At 37.0% G+C, this 22898-nt stretch overlaps 1 protein-coding gene across 9 annotated transcripts in view; it reads right to left on the reverse strand.

Moving 5' to 3' along the window:
* Positions 1-22898, reverse strand: part of UNC13C (unc-13 homolog C) — a 177015-nt gene that overhangs the window by 37667 nt on the left and 116450 nt on the right. For 7 of the 9 annotated variants that reach the window (XM_039723375.1, XM_039723381.1, XM_039723380.1 and 4 more), the window contains 2 exons: positions 20218-20354; positions 13995-14080 (listed from right to left, as the gene is read on the reverse strand). In XM_039723375.1, the coding sequence (XP_039579309.1) occupies positions 13995-14080; positions 20218-20354 (223 nt within the window). The remainder of the gene's footprint in view (positions 1-13994; positions 14081-20217; positions 20355-22898) is intronic. The other 2 variants (XM_039723377.1, XM_039723376.1) reach the window with 1 other exon arrangement.

Below are 22898 nucleotides of genomic sequence, written 5' to 3' on the forward strand. Positions count from 1 at the left end.
CAAATTAGACTCCTCCCCTCTCTTCACTGCAGTGAAAAAACCTCACAAATTTTCTGACTTCCCCTTCTTTAGATCCTTCTTTGACTGTCACCAAATGGTTAAGAAGCTTTTGTGTGTCAAGCTAGAAAAGACAACCATACTGTGCAGTAGCCAGAGGAAGTAACAGCTATAAATGCCAGTCCTACAGGAATCTGTGAAAGTGGCATTTATCAGAGCTAAGAAAAAGAAAGAGGAGAAAACTCCACAGCTCTACAGCCATCAGATTTATGGTACAAGTTGAAAAGATGGTTTAATAAAGTGTTTTTGCAATTTTTCAAACGACTGCACCTTCTCAGTGTCTTTGTGTTTTCCACATACTGAATATGCAGATGGAGGTGGGTGGCAGAAATCATGCAGCCACCTGTAACCACTTTCTGCATTTTTTAAGTCTGATTTAATTTGTTTGGAACAAATGTCCATCTTCTTGCAGGATTTTGATCCTTGTTTTAGCTTGTACACTGTGCTGTGCATTCATTACCCAGCCACTGCAGACCTGGACAGCTCAGTTCCTTCTCTCTTTATCCTTGCTCAAATCATTAATTTCCTTCTCCCTCAGCATGAAACCAGGGATCCACAAGTTTTGGGCAAAATAATCATACCTTTGTTTACTGCTGACACCTTCCTAAAATCTCCAAGATCTCATCTGTTTGAGATGTCATGTCACTTGCACATTCTTCCCTAAGCAAAAGAGTAATTTCTTTTCCCAGCTCCCTTGAAAAATGACCTAATACTGGTGCTCAGCAGGAATGATGTTCTTGCATAAATATTAGATATTAAGAACTTACCAGTTTCAAACTTCCTTTTTGCTCCTTATTGCTTGCTTTGCAACACAGCATTATACAAATCTCATATATTTAGATGGGAACCTAATTTTCTGCAACAGCAGGAGCATCCCATCCTCTGTCATACACTTGAATGTAGCATTGGATTCTCTGTCAGTGAAAATGCACTGTGAATGACACATTCTGTGTTTTCAGATCTAGCCAGTTACACTAGAAGGAAATGTTCATTTTTATTATTATGCCAAATCAGCACTCCAGTAGCACACCATGCCATCCAACAAGTGTTTCAGAGGCATTTTATTATGCAGTGAGTTACTAAGTTTTGTGCAAATCCGCTTATAAAGTGCCCCTGTGGGCTTTTATTCCCTTTTTAGCATTGCAGTAGCATTTTCACCTTCACTGCCTTTCCATCACACTCAAGAAAAATCACTAAATCAGTTTCTGTCTAAATATTGCATTTATTCATCTTCATGCTACTTGAGTGCACTACAAACTCACCCCAGCACATTATCATTGTTACTAGCATAAAACAGGACCACAGAGAGAAATATATTGTCTTGTGTCATGGTTCTGAGGAATCTTTTTTTCTAGGTAGCAAGTTTTTCACAAACTAGTACAGAAAGCTAGATGACAAAACATTTGCTCTATAAAAGGTATTCTTACAAGGTAGACCAGCCTTTCACTGACAAAAATTATATTATTGCTATGAAATTCACTGCACATCTGCTGCTTAAGTCATTGTTAAAAATCTATCCTAGATTGCATCCCAAAAGAATGGATTTTCTGAAATGAATATCACTTTTTTCATTCAAGCTTTTAATAAATGGGTAGTTAGATTATACAGTGTAACTTAAGAATATTTGCTATAGTATCACAAACCAAAGAAATGCTTATTTCAATTTTAGAAATGAGCTACTGTGACTAATTGGCAAACTTGTTCAGGAGGGTGCAACTCGCACATACCATTCACTAATATTTTCTTTTTAAGGTTAGGATTTATAACACATTAAAAATGAGTGCAAAAGTAATTCAGGAATAACTGACCTTTTTTTCTGCAGGCTCTTATGCCTCATAGAGAATATTTGAAGTCTCCCAGGATATTATTTCTTCTTACATATAAGTGAAAAATGCATCCAGAATCCCTGACATTAATGTATGAGAACAGCAGCTGTTCTCTTTCAACAATGTCTGTCCTACTTTATAGTATTTCTAAGTCAACGTTTCTTATCTCAAAGTTTACATACAAACACATACTATGTGAGCCTTCTGTTAAGTTTTAGACATTTTCTACAGAAATTTTCCCACAATCAGCAAACACTTCACAGGACATATGAGGTCATCAGTATCCATGCATTTCATCTCTTCATTTCATATAAACCAAAGAAAGGAGCAAACAGGTGCCCATGTGAGTCAGCAGTGACAATTTTAACTGGATAATACATGGGTTTATCCATGGCAACCATGGATTTTGGTTACAAAGTGCAGCAACATCACTGTAGGTGTTCTGAATTTAGATTATGACCAATAGACTGCTTCCTTAATTTCTGAACATCTTGCACATGCTAATGTAAATGTGAGCCAGCACAGGATACCTGGATACATTTTGTAAATCTGTGTCTATTTTCCTGGAGGCAAAGATAGTGCCATGTTTCCCTATACAGACAAATCCATTTAGGGCTTTCTGGAAGACAGATGTAGTAGCTGCACAATATAACTCTTTTTGAAAAACTCCACTCTCTTGCTTTGCAAAATTATTATCCTTCTGAGTCAGCCTGGAACTAAACCTGCCAGTTGTGTGCAAATGTGCTCTCAGGAGAGATGATGGCAGAAATACCTGAACATTCTCATAACTGATTGTAGGTAAGGAAATCTCCAGTATAGCAAAGATAATGCTAATAATGTTTTTTATTTTGTGCTGCTCCTTTTCTGACACATTCCTTATAGTGCAGCATATTTTTATAAGCATCTACTCATCTAATAAGTTTCATAAAGAGGTCATGTTCACTTCCCATGCTGGCATATTGTGTATCACTGTATCATACATCAACAAAAAAATACGGATAAGATTCTTGTAAACTGTAACATCTGTAAATTTAGTTGTGTGTATGGGGCACTTTAGCTGCTTTTAGGAATTGCAGTTCCAGCAGGTGTAACCTTTTTAGGTTGTTGGTGCCACTTGGGGTGGGGGGGATATCTCCTTAGGGGTGATGCTGTAATACACATGTGCTTCCACAACAGACACTGTAACTGCAACCACACTGAAAACTGGGTGGAATTGTTCCATCTCACTGCCACAAATCACAGAACTCCCTTAAGGAGACCTCCAGTAAGCAACAGCACTGAAGGAAAGATAAAATCTGCTCCAATGTTATTTGTATACTCGAGAGTGAAGAGAGATTGTTTTTAAAAGCTATTACATGGAATGCATTTATATATGCAAAAGAACTTAGTGTGTGATGAAATCAGCACAGACCTGGTTATGCTGTATCTGGCACGTAATTTAATTGCAGACAGAAGTTCTTTTAGAGAAAAATTTATAAAGGAATATAACAGGAAGGATTATAATCCAAGGTATTTCCTCACAGGCCTTGACCAAACAACAGTACTTTGGAATAATGTTTGAGGTTTTCTTCATTTTTCCGGCAATTGCTGAAGAAAGCTGAGAAGATTTTCTTAAAACAACAAATAAAAGTCATAATGATGACTTACTAAGCAGAAATATCTACATGACACTAAGGACAATATCATTTAACAAACTGGAATAGAATCTTGTTCACTACAGAATCCTTTTTTCTTTTTAACCTTGAGGTAATAACATCACTCTGAGTTTCCATGTAATTTTTGATATGTATTAGTTCCTTAAAAAGGAAAAAAGTGTAATCTACAAACCTTCATAAAAGATGAACATGTTAAATATTCATATAATCAAATTGATATTTTGTTCAACTCTGATTTTCCTTATTTGGGTACAAAAACTCAGAGCAATTTTTTTTCTACAGTGGTTTCCAAGCCAACATTTCTGTAAAAACATAGTTAAGCTGCTTGAAAGATTCTAATAATATAGTTTTAAAGTATATTTCAAATCTTTATGAACAAGAACTTCAAGGAAATTAGTCTGTAAAATTTAACAAATCGACTACAAAGACATAAATATATTTTTCTAAAAAACCCAAACTTGTAGTTTTCAGGCTTTATAAGTAATGTTTCAGGGACTAATAACTACTATAAAGAATATCAATGTGTAGCAAATTAATTTCATCACAACCAGCTTGTTTGACTGACATACATTCTAAAGCTCTGCAGTTTATTAAACAGAATTGGTTGAGACTAAGCATATGGGATTTGTGTTTGGATTAGCTGCAAATTTTCCCATCAAAACTCAGCTGTTATTCTCAACCATTGTGACACAATTTCATATTATTTGCAATAATTACCTACCAGTCTTTCTAGAGACTGCCAGCTGCTATCTATTTCTTCCAGAACTGCTGTTTCAGAAAACCTGCTATTTCTAAACTTGCAGTCATATAATTGGGAAAGGTAATTGGGAACACAAAACTGAGTACAGCTAGAGGAAGCAAAGCTCCAGTAAGGAATGATATGGATGGGGTATGCATTGGTATTCCTCCCTCTGAATCACTGTGGAAATCTTACGCTGAATGATGCACCTCTGTTTTGGATAAAAGTAGAAGTTAATGTTCAATGCACCTGATCCCAGTGCAATTTCCCAATTTTCACAATGCAGGAGCAGTTGCTATGCCACAGCCTCTTTTATGCTTATAGTGCTCTAGATTTAATGTCTATACTGCTGAAAGAAACCTGAAGCCTCGACTGTATGAATGTAACAGCATACAGACCACAAATGAAGAAAAGCATTAACTCAAAGTTTGTCACTGATTTAGAAGAAAACATTACATTCCACTAGCATCTCATCCCAGGATTCTTGTACTTTGCTAAAGGCAATAGAAGTCACTGGTTATTAACGGAAATAGACAGTAGAACACAACTAATTAATAATTATGTATAATTTACATTGATTTTTATAATGTGAAATACTACTGACCTTTCTGAAAGGGCTCTTTGTGTCAAGACGAATATAATAAGTCAAAACCTGAAAAACTTCTGTCATTACCTCCTTTTTCAATTGCATTTATCTCTAACCCTGCCCCCCACCCTGCCATGCTCCTTTGAAAAAATACATTGTATCTTTCACAACAGACTTCTACACGTCTAATCTTTTCTCTGCATTTACTTGAAAATTTTCATCAAAATATCTTTGGACAGTTCAAAAACATAATGGACTGCACCTGGAACATCTCTGTGGGGTGATGAAGCTGTGCAAATAGGAAACTGAAGAAAAAAGAGACCAAGTACACTTTTTAAGGCGAGATGCATAAATTAGAAATGCATTGTAGATCTTCTTCAAAGATTTCCTTTGAAGGAAATATGACTATGGAGTCATATTTCCTCCCTGGACCGAGGAGCTACTGGAGAGGGTCCGGTGGAGGCCACAAAGATGATGAGAGGTCTGGAACATCTGTCTTATGAGGAGAGACTTAGGAGAGGAGCTGGGCCCGTTTAGTCTGGAGAAGAAAAGACTCAGGGGGGATCTCATTAATGCATGGAAACATCTCAAGGAAGGTGCCAAGAGAAGGATACCAGACTCTTTGTGGTGGTGCCCAGCAACAGGACGAGGAGCAATGACCATAAACAAAAACACAAGAAGTTAAGTTTCATTCTCAGCATGAGGAAGAACTTTCCATTGAAGGCGGCAGAGCACTGGAACAGCTGCCCAGGCAAGTCATGGAGCCTCCCTCTCTGGAGACATTCCAAAACCTCCCGGACACATTCCTGTTGTCATCTGCTCCAGGTGACCCTCCCTTGACAGAGGGGTTAGTCTGGATGATCTCCACAGGTAGTAGCCAACCCTAGCAATTCTGTTATTCTGTGACAGAGATCAGGGAAGGAAGACAGACTGTCATATTCTGAAAGGTGAGGAAGAATGTTCACTATTCTTTTTTTTTGTCTTCTTGCCTGCAGTAGAAGCTGCTAATCAAACCCTGCCTTAATGCAGTGTGCTGTAAAAGCTGATGTGACACTGCCCTTTACATTCAGTGAGAAGCTCTCCGAGCAGGAGGCCGTGTGCTCAGTGCTCTGCTTTGCCTGACATTTCACAGCAGGTGCAGCAGAGCTCAGGGGCACCTGCTTGGTGTCAGAAAAGGCAGAGATGTACATGGTTCCTTGGGAGAGGTAAATGTCTCATGGGAACTTCAAGGGCATCAAACACCAATGTCATATACTACTTAAGAGATGCGACATGTACAATCATGAGGGATGTATGAACCTGCTGCAAAATACCCTATCTTCTACTCTAAATGTTGCATTTGCCATTTTTTACCCACTATGTGATATTGCCTAAGTGTTTCAGATTATCTAGGCAAATTAACTTTGATATTTTATTAACATTAATCAGTTGATTTTTTTACTGCTTCTTTTTAGTCCATATTGCTCCTCTTATTCTCATCAATTAATTACTACTTCCAAAGCCAAATACTTCCCCCAAAAGTTCTGGAAAAGTGGATGGGTTATCACCAAAAGGGCAATGCAAGATATGAAGTTTGATTATGCATAAACTTGCTCTGTTTTGCTTGCTGCCAAGAAAAAAAAAAGCCAAGAATACAAGTAAATGAATAAGATCAACCTCAGTATAAATTTCACTCTTCAATATTGTATCAGACTGAAATTTACATACCATGATACTAAATAGACAATATTCAAGGAATAAACATTTGGAGATAAAATTCTGTCTTTGGATACACATGGCTACTATTGAATACAAAAGGAAATAAGCACTTACAGTGAGTGAAATAATCTGAACTGCTTTTTTACTGCCGTGAAATTCTTGCTTTGTATATTTATTGACCATGGAATGCATAAGGAAATGGGAGCTGTAAATGAAGCAGAAGAAATAGTCCCTCCTATCTGATATGAGATCTATGATGACAATTAAAGCCCTGGTTCTGAAGAATATGATTGAAATTTCAAATACTTCATACTGATATTTCAACATCTATTTGAAGTAAAAAAAGAGAAAGTAATGAAATTAATAAGAGTAATGAAGTAATAAAAGAAGAAAAGCAATACTAATATAGGAATCCGATTTATACTGATTAAACTTTCATAAAACTCTAATATGTATAAAAATTGCAAAACAGACACTATATGCCCCAAACTTGGATGTGTTCAAGCCAGGTTGGATTGGGTCCTGAGCAACCTGATCTAGTGGGTGGCATCCCTGCCCATGGCACGGGGGTTGGAACTGGATGATCTTTAAGGTCACCTTGAACCCAAACCATTCCATGTTTTTATGATTGGCTAGTATAATGCTTGAATCTGGGATGGAAAACAGAACAAAGGTAACAAAGAGCACTTCAATAGCATTGGAGCTTAACTACTGAATACTCAGCTTTGCATCTTCAATGTAATTTTTTATAGGTTTCTTCCATCTACTTATTGCTTAATTTTTAAAAAATGTGTCTTTCCATGAAGATCTGCTTCTCTGCTCTTTGTCTCATCACTAGTATGCCAAGTGAGCATAAAACCTTATCAAACAGGCATGCTTGCATTTTACAAGCAATTAGTAAAATGAAGTACAAACCAGGAATAATCCGGCAGGAAGATAAATGTGAGGCTGCACTTAAATAATTACCTGTGTTCAATCTGGCTCAGCCTGCAAAGGCAAAAAATTAGAGAGGTGTTCTCTAATTCTTACCCAGCAAATTGCACTTAAGGCTTATTAAAAGATAATGAGGAAACAAGCAGTTTTAACAGATTTATCCTATTCTCCTGGGGGTGAAGCAGTATCAAATGTTTGGTTTAGCACTAATGCACTTGCCCATAAGAGGAAACTGACCTCACATTCTACAGGAGAAAAAGACACAAGTGAATCTCTGTGGAACAGTCCTGAAAGTAAAAGACTGAGTCTTCAACCTAAGAAAACAGAGACTAGGAGAAGAACAGCTGCTGTGTGAGGAAAGCTTTAAAGCAGTGTCTTAGTAAAAATGGGCAAGATTAAAGATAGCAGAGGTTGCTTGTTATTTTAAATTTTCTTTTACTCAAATATTTTCTTCTAGTTGATAAAGAAAGGTATTTCTTTTCCAGAAAGCTGTTATTAGTTACTGTTTCTCAATGAAGTCCAAAATACAAGGGGATTGATTGTGTGATTAGCTCACAGTATGCAGAAAGAGGTGCAGCACCTACCTTGCACTGCTGCTGTGTGAGAATTATGCAGCTCCACTCTGTCAGAGATAAGGGGAAGAAACCTCTTGGGAAAACAAAAGGATGAAAGTTTTCTCTTACCAGCAGATGCAGAGCTGCACTAAACAATGCTGGGACTGTCTGAGGGGACGAAGTCACATTTTTGCTTAAGAGGTTTTGTTTGTTTGAGGTTTTTATTTTTCTTCCCCAGCCATAAAAACTAGTTCAGATAAAAGATATAAGTCTAGCTTTTGTAAAAACACGAGATGGAATAAAGTGGTATCATCTTAGTCATAAAGAACTGTAATCAAGGACAAGACGAAAGAAGCAGAAAAATATTCTTCTGGGTTGAGAGGAGGTCTTTGAAGGAGGTCTTGCCTGCCCCTGCTGCTGCAGGTGATATACAGTCCATTCAGCTGAACAGAACACTTCTCACTTCAACTCACTCATTAGTGGAAAGGACAGGGCCATGTGAGCTATAAATAACCTGTAATTATTAATCAATCATAACCTATCCAGCATGGTGGTACCAGTATAAGCTGACTAACAAAAAATTGCCTTTGTCACAATAAGGCAATGTTCAGGAAGAGTTAATGCACAATTTTTTACAATAGGTGATTATCTGAGTAAGAGCTAATAATAGTGTTTAAGAACAAGAGCAATAGTCATTGGTTAGAAAAAGAATAAATAGGGACACAGCTATCATTATTAAATATACAGGATAATATACACTGCTATTATTGAGTGACAAGTTTAACACTGAGCAATGAAGATGGGCATTCACTGATGCACTACATTTTTTCTAGTAAATCTGGCACCATGAATACACCTACAGTCAGACATAGAGAATCCTGAACTTACTAAGACTGCTGTGGACTTGTACTTGTGGTACTACTCATTGTTCTGATGATGGTTCAATGTGTAAAATCCAAGAAAATGTGTTAGAGAACAAGGAAATTATAGACCTAACAGTCCCAATTGCAAGGTTGTGTCATACCAGAGATCTCTGAGGTAGTTCCAAGCAAGATGATACATTGGTACAGCACAATATGAAGAAGTATTAACTTAGCCCCTGGGAGCAGTTTTGTCCCTTTCATCTGTCTTAATTACTGGGTCTAATAAACACCAGCAAAATAGTGCCATTTGGCATAGCTGTGGTGCTTTTTAGGCAAGCCTGGAGAGCTCTCTTTGCCCTTGACAGGTGGATTCTCATATTTAGGAAGCTCAGCCCCTCAGGATGTACAGAGTGTACCTGCTGTTAGCAACATCCTTGTCTGTTATGGTGAGTAAAGAACATTTCTAACTCCCCTCTTCCTCTAATCACAGCAACATGCTATCTTATCTGCCAAAGGGAGGTTTAACTCCAACTGTAATCTCCTTGACTTTGCCTTCACAGACTCGCTGAGTCGCCATAGAGGACTCTTTAATTCCTCAGGTGTCTGAAAAGATAAGTGTGGAATATATTTGTTGAAAAGCGTCAATGCAGAAATGAGACTGACTAAAATAAAAAGGTTTTATATTTTGATACATCCTGCATTCATGTGGATGCTGCCTTCTTGTCCTTTACAAAACCTTACTCTCACCTTCCCTCACCTCTGTAGCCCCCCTCGAAACCAAGACTATATTCCATCTCAAGGGGAACTTTGTAAATCATAAATCTGGAGTGAAAATAGACTTGAAATCTGCCAACAAATGGCGTGACCTTTCTCTGTGCAGCATTAGCCTTTTTGGGTTTTTTCTATGTGTCTCTGTGCTCAGCATCAACTCCTGGACCTGCCTTTTCTCTTTCAAATCACTTCATCAGTTTCTGTCATAGAAGAAGTATCTGCCAGAGAAACAGGAAAACAGTATCTTCTTAAGCACTGAAGACAACAGCAAACTTGAAAAGCAAACCTACATTAAATGCAGACAATGGTGGAATGACTATCTTCTTTTCCTATTTTTATAAAGGCCTTTAGAATCTTAGCTATGCAGGATGGAGACTGTCTGTTGCTGTTATTTACACAGCAGCCAACTAATTTCTCGCCTAATTCTGGTCTTGACTTCTGGCCACTACCAGAATTAGATTATCATAATAACAGCAATTAGGATGTTCTCTTTCTAAAAGACTGGATAGTTTCAGACATTTGATCTGACCTATGCAAAAGTTAGAGATCTGAAAGGTCTGACAAAAGAAATTTCTGAGGACAAAGAATTTAAAAAAAGATACTTTGCAGTTGCATGTCTAATTTCAGCTTATTAGTCTCTCATAATCTTTTAACCTTTGCATCTTCATACTTGTAAAGAAAAAGATTTCCTGCCATATGAAGAGAGTAACAAATCATATGCAATCTTGGTGAAGCTCTCTCTGTTCTCATTTTCTGCAGCATAAATATGGAATAATTGGGGGATCAGAAAGTGCAAAAATATTACCATCCAATAAGATCACATATCTGTGTAAACTAAATGCCAAACAACAATCTGTATTGTATCATGCAAACCACTGATGCTTCACTGACAGCCTGCAAAGAAGAAAAATACCCCAAAGAGACCAAATCTAATGAAGACAATTCTCAAAGAGAAACAAACATGTAATACCTTTTTCATGCAAATATATACATTCACAAGAAAAAAAACCAAAACTGGTGTGAACTCAATTTGTTAAAGTTTGCATAAAACTTTTAACACCATCCAAAGGCTAAACATTTTAATTAACTTAAATTGGAAGAAAATCTAGAATGAAATTATGGACTCAATACCAGATTTTAGTACAGTTTTGTTTCCAAGGCATGTCAGCTTGGCACAGTGTAGCCCTGATCTTGGCAGCTGTGCAGACCTGAACTGTGCTTTGGGGTGTCCTTTTCTCCCTCATCAAAAACCCGAGCTGTTCTCCAGTGCCAATTTAGTGCCTTGGTACTCAGAGACATGGCTTTGCTCTTCCCTAGCCAAAGGCCACTGCCATAGCAGCTGCTCTCCCCTCTGACTTCCCCATGCCACACAGCAGCTGGAGTGTCCTCCAAGGACCAAGGGAGAAGAGAAGGCAGAGGGTGTGTGGTGCTGGCTGGTGCCTCTCACAGGGCTGCTGGGCTGTTCTGCAAGAGGAGGTGGCAGAGGGCACTGCTGGAGAGCAGCAGACCTGCAGTGCACACACCCCCTGAGCAGATGCAGGAGGGATTCAGCTGGGCAGGGAGAGGAGAGAGCCCGAACAGCCATTCGGAACTGTGCTCAGGGAAAAGGGAAAAAGAATGGAAAGTGGATGCTCCAGTGCTTGCTGTCTTGCTATTTCCTGAATTTAAGCTGATGGGTGTGGCTGGACATACTTGTGAAGGTAAAACCAGAAACAGGATCTTGGATGAGCTAATCTAATCTTTTTTATCACATGAGCAATCCTTTTGCAAACAATGCTGGACCAGTTCATTGCTTCTTGATTGGATGCAGAAAGGAATCAACTTTGTAGCACAAAAGACACTGCTTCAGGAGATTAATACTAAATTGGAGTAGGGAAAGATTGCAATCACAGCCCTGGACACTAGGTATGAACAGATGGTAGCCTGTGTTAATAACTTGGAAGGCGAGAGTGGCATAGCAGAATGCAATGCATTTTAATGAACTCCATTAAAACCAGGAGGACCAACTGTGAACATATTTAAGAGCTTGCTTCTAATCTTATAGAATTTAAAGAAAAAAATATTATTGCCATCAACAACTGAGGTAAACCCTGTTTGCAGAATATCTATTGAAAGAATTTATAATTCAAATCCCAGCAAAGCTGGGTAGAGGATCAGTATACTGATCTATATTTTTTTACTAGATTTATTGAGGTTCCTGTTTAGGAATAAAATAATAGAAGGTGAAATTTTGTATATTTATAATAATTTATACTAATTTCAAAATAATAACTTACACTAATTTAATTTTTCTTTATTATTATTTATACACAGGAACTGTTTCACTAATGATTCTGGGAGCAGTTTAGAATTCCTAATGCCAACAATGGCATTTACTCTCCTCAGAAAGTCAGTATCCACAGCAACACAGAAATGAGACCACATTCAAGGACTGGTCTGGAATATAAAATGTCAAATGCCTTCTACATCTGTCTCTGCAGAATAAAGATTGATATTAACATTAATATTTATTTTAAAGTCCTGATTCAGTCCAAACATCTGGAATTTATATATTGTATAATTAAGTCTTTCTTATGAGCTTCTTGTTCTATTCTTTACAACCAAGAAACAAACCACAGCTTGATCTGAAACTGCCTTTTGAGTGATCAGTGTGCACTAATGAACAAATAGAGTGAGTGATGTTTTGAGGATTATTTCTCTGCAGTGCAGAATGTTTATAGTTCAATGGCTAAAGCAAAACAAGCTCTGGATGGATGGATGTCCATGTGCAGAGTATAACTACACCCCCAAGGTCATGAAGTTGTGAAGTGATGTTTTGTGGATTATTTCTTTGCAGTGCAGAATATTTCTAGTTCAATGGCTAAAGCAGAACAAGCTCTGGGTGCTCGGATGGATGGATGTCCATGTGCAGAGTATAACTACACCCCCAAGGTCATGAAGTTGTGACAATTGGTGACTTTTAGAAATCCTCAGTAATCTGTGCTCTGTAAGGGAATCACAACACTGAGTTACTGAGCAGCAGTTTTCTGATAGCTGTTCCTGGCTGACAGCCTCTCCAGGCACAAGATTCCCTGATGGAATCAGGAATATGCTTTAATCGAAACCAGTGGCTTTCACTTGGTCTTCACATTTCTCAGCTCTTGGAAACTTTTGCCTTCACTGATCACTCTTAAAGGATGATCTGCCTGATATCCCTTCTCAAACTTGCACTTCTGATTCACTCTGACATGACTACAGACCAGCACTTTGAAACAACAGTTTGAACATCTCTTCTCCAACCCACATCTAACATGTCTCATGTCTTCTGTTGTTTTTGTACATATTTTAATTACCTTCCTTCCTTTCTCCTCTGCTGTGCTTAGTGAGAAAGTTCTACATTCAAACAACACAATTAACAAAATAAATAACACAACAGCAGATAAACAAAACAATTCTTCCACCAATAGCCAATCTAGCCACTCATCTTTTCTCTTTCTATATTACTATGAAAATCTGCCATATTATCAAAGCACCACTGCATGGATATTATTACATTAGACATTCTGGAGAGAATAATATAGAAGTGTTTCTTCGACTATTTGGGTTTTTTAATCTTTTATGCCTGTTGGATTGCTTTTAAAAAAAATCCAACCTCATGTTTCTTCTCACCATTTTCAGACTTGCTCTGTAGTTAGTAGCAGACTAAAGACTTGACTAAAGACAATGCCAGTTTCATGCAGGTATTTTTACTTGGTTTGCTGCAATACCCACATTTTATTGTGTGTTTGAAGCCATTAGTTGGAGACAATCTGTTATATAGCAAAAACCCCATATATTTGAACAATGGTTACCTACAATTCTTAAGAGATAAAATGAAACTGCATTTGATTCTGCTGGGACTAGAATGAATACATCCTGCCTTTTGAACACAAAAAGATTTAATTACAAGTGTGTGCTTCCTCCATAATTTCATTCTGCAAATGTTCCTTATGGGCAGGTTAACAATTTTCAGCTAGTGAGAAAAATTGGAGTGTCTACAATGCTCCCTAGCAAACACATTTGGGTCTCTTTGGACACGGAAGGTTTTTATCAGCTCTAAGAAGCACCATTTCAAGTCACAATTATTTTGTGTTCTTCTTTCACAGATTACTTCATATTACAGTGAAATTATTTGATTCCTTATAACCTTTCTTTTTCACTAACTTACAAAGCATCTTAAACAAGCACACCAGAAAGCTCTGATCACATACAAAAATCTGATGCCAGGTATCACTTGCAGTGGAAATCAGTCTTGCTGAACTCACTAGTGTGATTAATAGTTTGATCTAATTACCTTCCAGAGCATATTTCATGTCCTGGGCAAACAGAGTCCACATGATTTCAGCACTGATTTTTCCCATGTTCAGCTCTTGAGGGAACCTGCAATCAATCACATTACATCAGTTCACCAGCTGCTAGGAATGATGCTTACAGCTGCACAACAAAAAGACAAATATTTCCACAAAATAATTCCTCTAGTATGCACTTACTGTATCTTATGTTTTGTAATAATTATATAAACCATCCAATCTTCACATAAAAACCTCCCTCATATGACATTTTAAATCAAGAAACATTCATCTATCTTGCAGATGATTCCTCAACTTTAGATAAATCAGATGTCTTATGAAGAATATGAAACAGTTGGCTCAGATGTTTAGCAGCCACAGGTTTTCCTTAATTCCCTTCTGACACTGAAAAGAAAAGAGTGAAGCTGTCTGTGAAGCTTGGTTTATATACTCATAGAATCCAATTCAGTGAAGACTTCCACCTTGATGTATGGATAAAATAATAAAGAATATAACAAGTAGTGAAATGCAGATTCTGATTCAAAATTTTAATTTTGGTCTCATGCTTCATATAATCTTTGAGAAGTCCATTTTAGATACTTTCTTTCTGCTGTTATCAGTTAAGTATTTTTACACAAATTTTTCATAGATCCAGCTGCTTCTTATTCACTGCAAAAGAAAGGCCTTAATCTTTGAGTTACCATTTTCATTGTTAGCAACTAGCAAAAGCTGGCATTTTAGTGATCAACACCATGTTTTTGTCTTAAAAAAAGGGCTGTCTTTAATGCAGGTGTGGAACTGACATTAATATGAGCCATTCTCAGGACACAGAAGCAGAGCCAGGCAGGTCAGGCAGAGGAAAAGCAGAGAGTAGAACACAGAATGTCCCAGTGGGGTAAAGCAGTTGTTTATAGCACAGGGGTGCAGTGAGAGTCACACAAATACACCCGCAGTTCACCAGGAATACATAAAATAAGGAAATATACTGATGAGGAAATACACAGAGCTGTGTGGCTTTTGTGTTGAGGTTATTACACTATATACTAGCAGAGAATTGGATCCAAAGTATTTTGACCTTTTTGTAAAGCACTAATCAAATTCAGAAAATATTCCATAATAATTTCTGTAAAAATGTAAGAATTTTTAAAGGTCTTGTTGACATATAAAGAACGAGAATTATGTGCAACTTTAAAGTGGTAGCAGTAGGATCTAAGTAATGTATTCATTTTAGAGACCTATTTGACCCTGATCATATCTGCAAAGAAAAAGTACTTAAACAGCTCATTAGCTCTGCCATTTTAATAGGAAGTAGTTGCTAGCTCAGTTCACTGAGCCCTCTTTATGCTAATGACTGCTCAATTAAAGAACTTCATATTAATTCTATTAACACAAAATTTATTCCTGTGCAAAAGCTGAAATGTATTTCAGCTGTCTTAATTTACTTCCAATCCACTCTGAGTTCCCTCTTAGCACCAGAGTTGAACTTTGATGGTGTTGCTCTGAGGAAGTATTTGACAGCTGATTTAATATTGACACTGTCTTTGGAGCATATTGCAAGGCTGGCCATAAGGCAAGGCTGGGTCTGATAAAAATGCACTTATTTGATTAGTGATAAATAGATTTGTCCATGCATTTTCACTTGTGAAAGCACATGCACACACACAAACTGCAATTATCAATGTTGATTAAATTAGTTCAACACATCCCACCTGGCTTCAGTTAGGTGAAGTCTAAAATTGGGGACAGTTTTATACTTCTAACAGACTGGTGGGCATTGCACAGCTGCCAGCCACGGCATGAGGGAACTACCAGAGGTGTCCCTGCAGTTTTCTGTATGTGAGAAGCTGACAAAGCCAATGCACAACAGAAGCACATAACACATTCCACATGCTAAAGATAAATGGTAACAGCAGCAGCTGTCTTATTAAAGCGAAGGGATAATCAAAGGTCATACTAAAGTATCTATATAAGTATGGTGTTTTGTATTATTTTATTTATTATTTTGTATTTTATCACCTTATTTTTAGGTAAAAAACTTTTTCAAACTACTTCAAATTTTGATCCACAAGGAGCAAAATATCAGAGAAATTTCTCATGCAAGTCTCCACACGTTACATTTTCTAATCTTTGTAAAAGCCGTGTATTTTCACATTTCTCAGTAAAGCAAAAGGACCCGAAGAGTTCTCTGTCAGTCAGCTGGCTCTTGCTATAGTTATTTCTGCCTTATAGACCATAATTTTTCCAGTTTCTACGTCATTCTTGGAACTATATAAAATCTCAGTTTATCCAGAAGAGTTGTGTTGCCCATACATTACCATGTCTATGTATTTCCAAAAATACTAAATTGCATATACAAGACAGCCACTTATATCTTCACTCTATTGATTTTAATTAAGCAAAAATTTAGTGGAAACAGTTCCCATTGGCTAGTGCTAATGAAGGGCAATATACAAAACCAGAGATCAATGGAAAGAAATTGAACTCAGCTTAAAAAAAATGAAAAGAATCAATGCATAAGTGAAACATATAAAACCCCCAAAGCATTTATCCCAGACAGTACTGCATGTCTCTAGTCCAACCCTAAAGCCAGAAAATCCCATCATGACAATTAAAAATGCTTTTTCATAATTTATGCTGTCAAATCTCCAGTCTGCTACACCTTGAGAATATCAAAGTCTCTGAACCTCAGATGCACTTTCTCCGAATAGCTCATATTCCATACTTGGTGGCTACTGTCTCATCCAGGTGCTAAATCTCACCAGTCCTAGGGGGTGAACACATTCAGTTTTGTGCTGTGCATGCAGCAAGAAGGCAGATCACACCATCTGTGGAGGGCTGGCCATGGCCCCTGCTTCACTAACCATTAAGACAAAAGTTCTATTTGATTTTGGAAAAGATGTATTCTATTCAAACTGTGAGCAAAGAGCTCATTTATTCTTACATTTTGTGCTCTATCCTCTATCTATCCAAAGCTTTATTTTTAACACTCCTTTCCCTGAAGAAAAAATAATGGGCAAGACAGATACTGTATAGTCTATATAACTAATCTGGTCTGTCAGTGTTACCTTGTTACATGAGAAGCTACAGTGGGTATGGTGAAAGAACGAGAACAACTTTGTTACAGGATCATGTTCATAAATTCAATGAAAGAAGTGATGTTCACATGCTTCCACAGAATAAAGTGTACTTGGTAATGAGGAATATCACTGCATCAAGACACAAAACACATCAGATATACTTTCTATCATGAAAGAAACATTCTAAACTTGGCCTGATGCTGTCCAATTCATGATAGAATATACTCTGATTTTTCACTTCCTTCCATAGTATTTTTTCCACTGGCCTATGTTTCATAACTCACTGACACGTAGGTCACAATTATGCTGTTTCTCCAATACAAATTACTATCCCAAACTTCTCAGAGGTATAAACATCCTAGCTCCTGAAGCATGAGGAAATCTGCTCCTGCAGATTTCGTGTGTAAGTTCTTTTTGTTCCTGTGTTCCTTGTGTTCCTGTGGAACACAATGTGGTCACAGAGAAAACAGATCCTAACACTGCAAAGATCTGAGGATCAGTAAAGAAGAAATTTAAAAGTCCCATTAGAGCTGTCTTATTTCTTAAATTTACACTACAGTGGCAGCTTGACTGTTCTATGTGGAAAAAAACCCCCCAAAAAACAGGTGCAGAGGCCTGAAGTTTAGATCATGCTTTCAAAATACAGTAGCATATTTGACTTGAAGCTTTTGTCCTTGATTTGTTGTTCCTTTTGTTAGAATAGATATTTCATTTTGATAGAAATTTCTCCTGTCTCATAGGATATTTAGTAGTGCCAGGAAGCCCTGATTTGCCTGTGAATCAGGTTTCTAACAAATTGTACATTGTTTAACTATTAGAAGGAGAATTTTATGTTTTCCCCTCAAACTTGTCATGTTTCTCATGTCATGTAAGAACTGCAGGTTGCCCCCATACTCCCACTGGGTGGTCTGGTATGGTCTGTCAGTGGCTGCAGTGCTTGCTGAGGCCATCATGTCATGTTTCATCTGGATTCATTACCTGATACAGTTCAAACTACTCCATCACAGTGTAATTTGTGCCTCCAAGGAAGATATAAAAATAGGGTTTCCAAAACTGGCTGAGGAGTAGAATTCTGAGCAATATTATACAATTGTGAAAACTTTTATCAGAATGCTCTCCTGGGGATCTTCAGTTACCTAATTTCTAAAATAGGATTCAAATGGATGCAGGCTTGAATACTCCACTGAGATACTGCATGGCCATATATTTCTAATAAGGAGTCATATTTTTGCAGTATTCCTGTGTATTCTAGTTATATTTCCCATTAATCTATTTTAACCCATTTCCTTTTCTGGGGTAAGCAGGGGGGTAGATGCTGTCTTACTTTTTGTCAACAGTTTTTACATGCTTCTTTTGTGTTAGAAGAAGCTTTTCTTTTAAAAAAAATGTATCCAAAGCAACTCTGAACGGTTTTTCAAGTTTTTTCCACTTAGAGCCTCTTCGTCTTTACTTCTGATGTCTCCTATTTCTAAAAGACCTGTTATTCCCTGTGTTCACTCTTTCACTTACAAAACAACAGCAAAAAAACAGAAGTCAGAGACACAAGCTCTCTCCCTTAATCTGTCCCAATTCCGTCCACTCCTGATTCTCTTTTCACATCTTACACAATCATTCATCTGTACTTTAGGGAACCTACTAATCCCCTTAGAGGAACTCTGTTCTTTATGCCTTTACTTTCTCCCTCACATTTGTATAAAAATAGAGCTAGAGCAATTTTTAGGATAATTAACCCACAATTACACTTGTTTAATTTCAATGAAGAGACTGAAATGAATCACATATATGTATTTGTCTCAATTATATATTTTACAATTACTGTATTATTTGTACAGCCTGTCAGACAAAAGGTTGAGCTTTCATCAATGGAGAAACTTGACACTACAACATAAAAATGGAGTAAACATGAAATGTGTTTTCTTTCCTCTATAGGGTAAGAACTTATTCCTTAATAAGGTCAGTCCAACAGAGAACTGAACAAAGAAATGTTTATTATCCAGTACTGAAGTGATACTCTATTTATTTCAAGTAAAGGAAGGAGTTAGAAGTCAATGAAATATCTTTCAGCTTCTGGTTATTACCAGGAGGTTTCTCTGTCACTTTTGCTGTGAGGTCATAAATAGAATGGTGTCTTTTATCAACAGACAATCACATCTCAGTGTACAGAGTGCCTTCTAGCATCTACCCTATTCTGGCTGAAAAAACCAGATTGTTCCTGCTCCCCTTCAGAGCATTCAATTAAATGCAATTGCAGAAACCTGTATTAATTGTTTAGTCATAATACAGATGTAGATTTCAATGTTAACTTTTGCAGAAGTCATCCCAGCCAGACTATGCCCAGACTTTCTGCAATCTCTCTGTAAAATGGCTCCAAAGACCTAAAAAATTTCCCCAGGGCTTCATCACATCACATTTCAATTGGTGTGAGGTCTGTTTCTCCAGCTGTAATATGTGAAACATGTTCCTTTGCACTCTTTCTATATATTTCATGTTCAAACCCCAGCACTGCCTTCTTTTCCTGTGTTTATCAATTGTTTCTCTCCTTTCTACTCATGTATCAACCTTAAGTTATTTGACTTGTCTTGGTTATTGATTGTACCTCCCTCATCTGCTACATCTTCAATTCTGAGAAGTCAAATTCCATCTCTGGGATACTGCTCTCCACTTCATACACTTTCAAGTCAGTCTGACCAGCCAATTATAAATTCAGATAGGGTCTTTTTGTGAGGTTAATTTTATTATTTTTTTTTAAAATTACATGCCTAGAAACCATACCTAAAATAGTTTCACCATCATTTGAACACCATGTGTGCCATGACACTCCCATACCACCAGTACCATCACACTGAAAAACTCTTCACTGAAATGTCACTGACATTTCCCTTCTCTCCATTTATCTCTCATGTAGAATATTTTGCTGCTTAAAGTTTTGAGATGACTCATATATCACCTGTCCTTAATGTTCCTAAACCAAAAGATTTTCTTTCCATTATCAGAGTACTAAGTTTTTATCAAACTATGTCAATGCAACGTTCTGTATAAAAATCTCTACCTAGATTCTATTTAAAATACAACTTCTGATTCAGGTGTATTTCTTATCCTTATGTTAATAAATTCATGATTCTTAATTTTTTGAGGGAAAGTAATTACTTACTGGTTCAAGATTGGTGTATATGCTGTTTTATCTTCGTCTATAATGGTGACCATCAGAGTAATCAGCTGTGCCCAGAAATCCAAATTCTTTGTTGTTGGTCCTTGCTCTTCTTTAGGAACTTCTTGTTTCTTACTCTGCTGAAACAAGATTGAATATATTTTTATCAGAGAAAATATTATGGGAGTTCCACCTATAGATTATTCCTTGGTTGGGAAGAGTGACTTACTAAGAATCTTGAGAAATTTTGGACAAAGACTGGCTAACCAACAGAGCAGAACATATGAAAAATTTTACTTGGCTGTGCACAAATATAAAGAACCATAGTACAAAGATTGTCATGTCAGCAAAGGAGATCAATAGAGACTTGGTTTTTAGTGCATGCTCACACTGTAATTAGATATATTATTAAATTCTTTGCTGTGCTGAGACTCAGCAAAGGTAGAATTGCCTGTTGAGGCAGAACTTTTATACCCAACACAATAAAGACTGAAAAAAATCAATGCTGAGGAGTGTTTAATGTTTTTGTTTAAAATTATATGCTGAAGGTATTCAGCCTCACAGCTGCTTATGATGTGTGGTCTAAATGAAGAAGCAGTTGAATTTCCCTTTATTTTATTGATAATTTTATGTTCTTCAATTTTACTAAAATGCATTTACAGACAGACCTTGTCTCTACAATTTTTATTTATGAACTCTTAACCTAAAATTTCCTAGGTAAAATTATTTTGCATTCCTTTGCTTGGCAGAAGGATCAGATTCCTTATCAATGTCCAATAAATAACTTCATTGTAGGGACCCAAATATGAAAAGAAACATTTTTAATTCTGTATGGACACATACATGAATAATTTCTGCCACACAGAGCTATGTATGCACATGCACATCTACACATGCTTTTCTACACTGCTGTGTGAGATTGAAAGGGGTCTCAGTAAGTCAGAAAATAAACATGTCTGTGATCCTGCAATTTAAACACATATTCCCTGTACTTCTCATTCCTAGTCCAACTATGACCCCTTCAATGGACCTGGTATATTTTTGAATATGCCTAACACTACATTAGCATCACAGTGAATTAATTAAATGTTAATTTAACCCCAATTAACTTTTATCTATGAATAGCATTTAGAATGGCAGAAAGGGAATTTCAACAACACCTATCTGAAACTGTTTTTGTGGCCACTGTGGAATATTTTAGACAAGTATCATTAATCACAGTGCTACATACTCAGATGAACTACAAAGGGTATCACCTCAGTGTCTACAGCAACAGAAATAAAGCTCAGAAGCAGGTCAAAGGATGGTGGGTCTGGTGTCACTAACAATTAACAACTGTGCATGCAGGTGACAGTGCTTTTGAAAACAGAAATGAACATTAGAGCATTAATGTCACTCATAAGGGCTTTCCCTGATATACATTATATTTTTACTAAAAAGACCTTGGTTCTATATCAAAGATGTATGTCCAATAGACCACTTTTTTTCTCAGAAGCTTGTTAAATCAAACCAACCGAAAGGCAGCTGTAGAAGACAAAGCCACCTCATATGTAGCTCAGCATCTTATCCAAGAACTCTATTTCACAGCAAGTGACATGTAGCTGAGACAGCTTTTCATGGCTGTGAATGTGAATCACAGAATGCAAAATTTGGTTCTTTAACAGAGATAGCAAAAAGTAACTGATTTGGAAAGTAATAGTTGCACAAGGAGGTCCTTTCTACAAAAATTCTCTGGAAAAGAAATCTCTTTAAAATTTGTATGACCTTTTCAAAAATCCCAGAGAAGGTATTTTTAAAATAGTCTCACATTACAGATGTAGTTTTATGTCCTGAACAGAAAGTGCATACTCTGCCCATCCCTAGTTGTTATTTCCATTCTTTATCCTAAAATCTACCTATTGTGTTAGACATGCTCAGAATCATTCAAGCTCTTTTTACCTTATTGTCAGCACTATTATTTGCTTTATGTACAACAGATGCCTTTGTAGAAGCATTACAGAATTATGGAATACTCTGAGTTGGAAGGGGCCCACAAGGACCAGAGTCCAGCTCTTGGATTCCTGCACAGGGCAATGCCCCAAACCACCCTGTGTGTCTGACATGCCACCCAAGCTCTGGCTTGGAGCAGTGCTGTTATAATGAGGTAAAACAGTGGTGGAAATTTGATTTCAATTTAGATTTTTTTTCCACTCCAATTATACCCATTTGAAAGAAACTGTCAGTGTAAAAGCATGAACTAAGTAGCTGATATACCTAATTAGAGCCACACTGGAACAAATACAGTGAGAAGATATAGGAGACCCTAAATACTGCTTATTATTGTAGAGGATGGTAACAATGAGAATTTTTTAAAAGTACAACTGAAAAGGTCAAGAGAAACATAAATTCTTGATATAGCAAGATGACAAAATGATTAATTAAACTGATGCTATTAGTGGTTCTTAATTTTAAAATAAAGGAGTTTCTGAAGTTTCCTGTCTTCTATTTTTGTTTGACACAACACTGAACAAGCTCAAATCACAAATTGCTTCCAGTAATCAAGAGACCTTCCCAAATACTGATACGAATGAAAGTTTGCCAATCAGCAGAATCACTTTCTTTTCCCTGAGCTTTTTCACATGGGAAGGTAATTTAAAATATCTTGACCTCCTGTAACATCACTTTGGATGGCAATGCTGCCCACA

The sequence above is a fragment of the Passer montanus genome, unplaced genomic scaffold (genome assembly GCF_014805655.1).
Source record: "Passer montanus isolate IOZ18808 unplaced genomic scaffold, ASM1480565v1 scaffold5, whole genome shotgun sequence".
Lineage (NCBI taxonomy): Eukaryota > Metazoa > Chordata > Aves > Passeriformes > Passeridae > Passer > Passer montanus.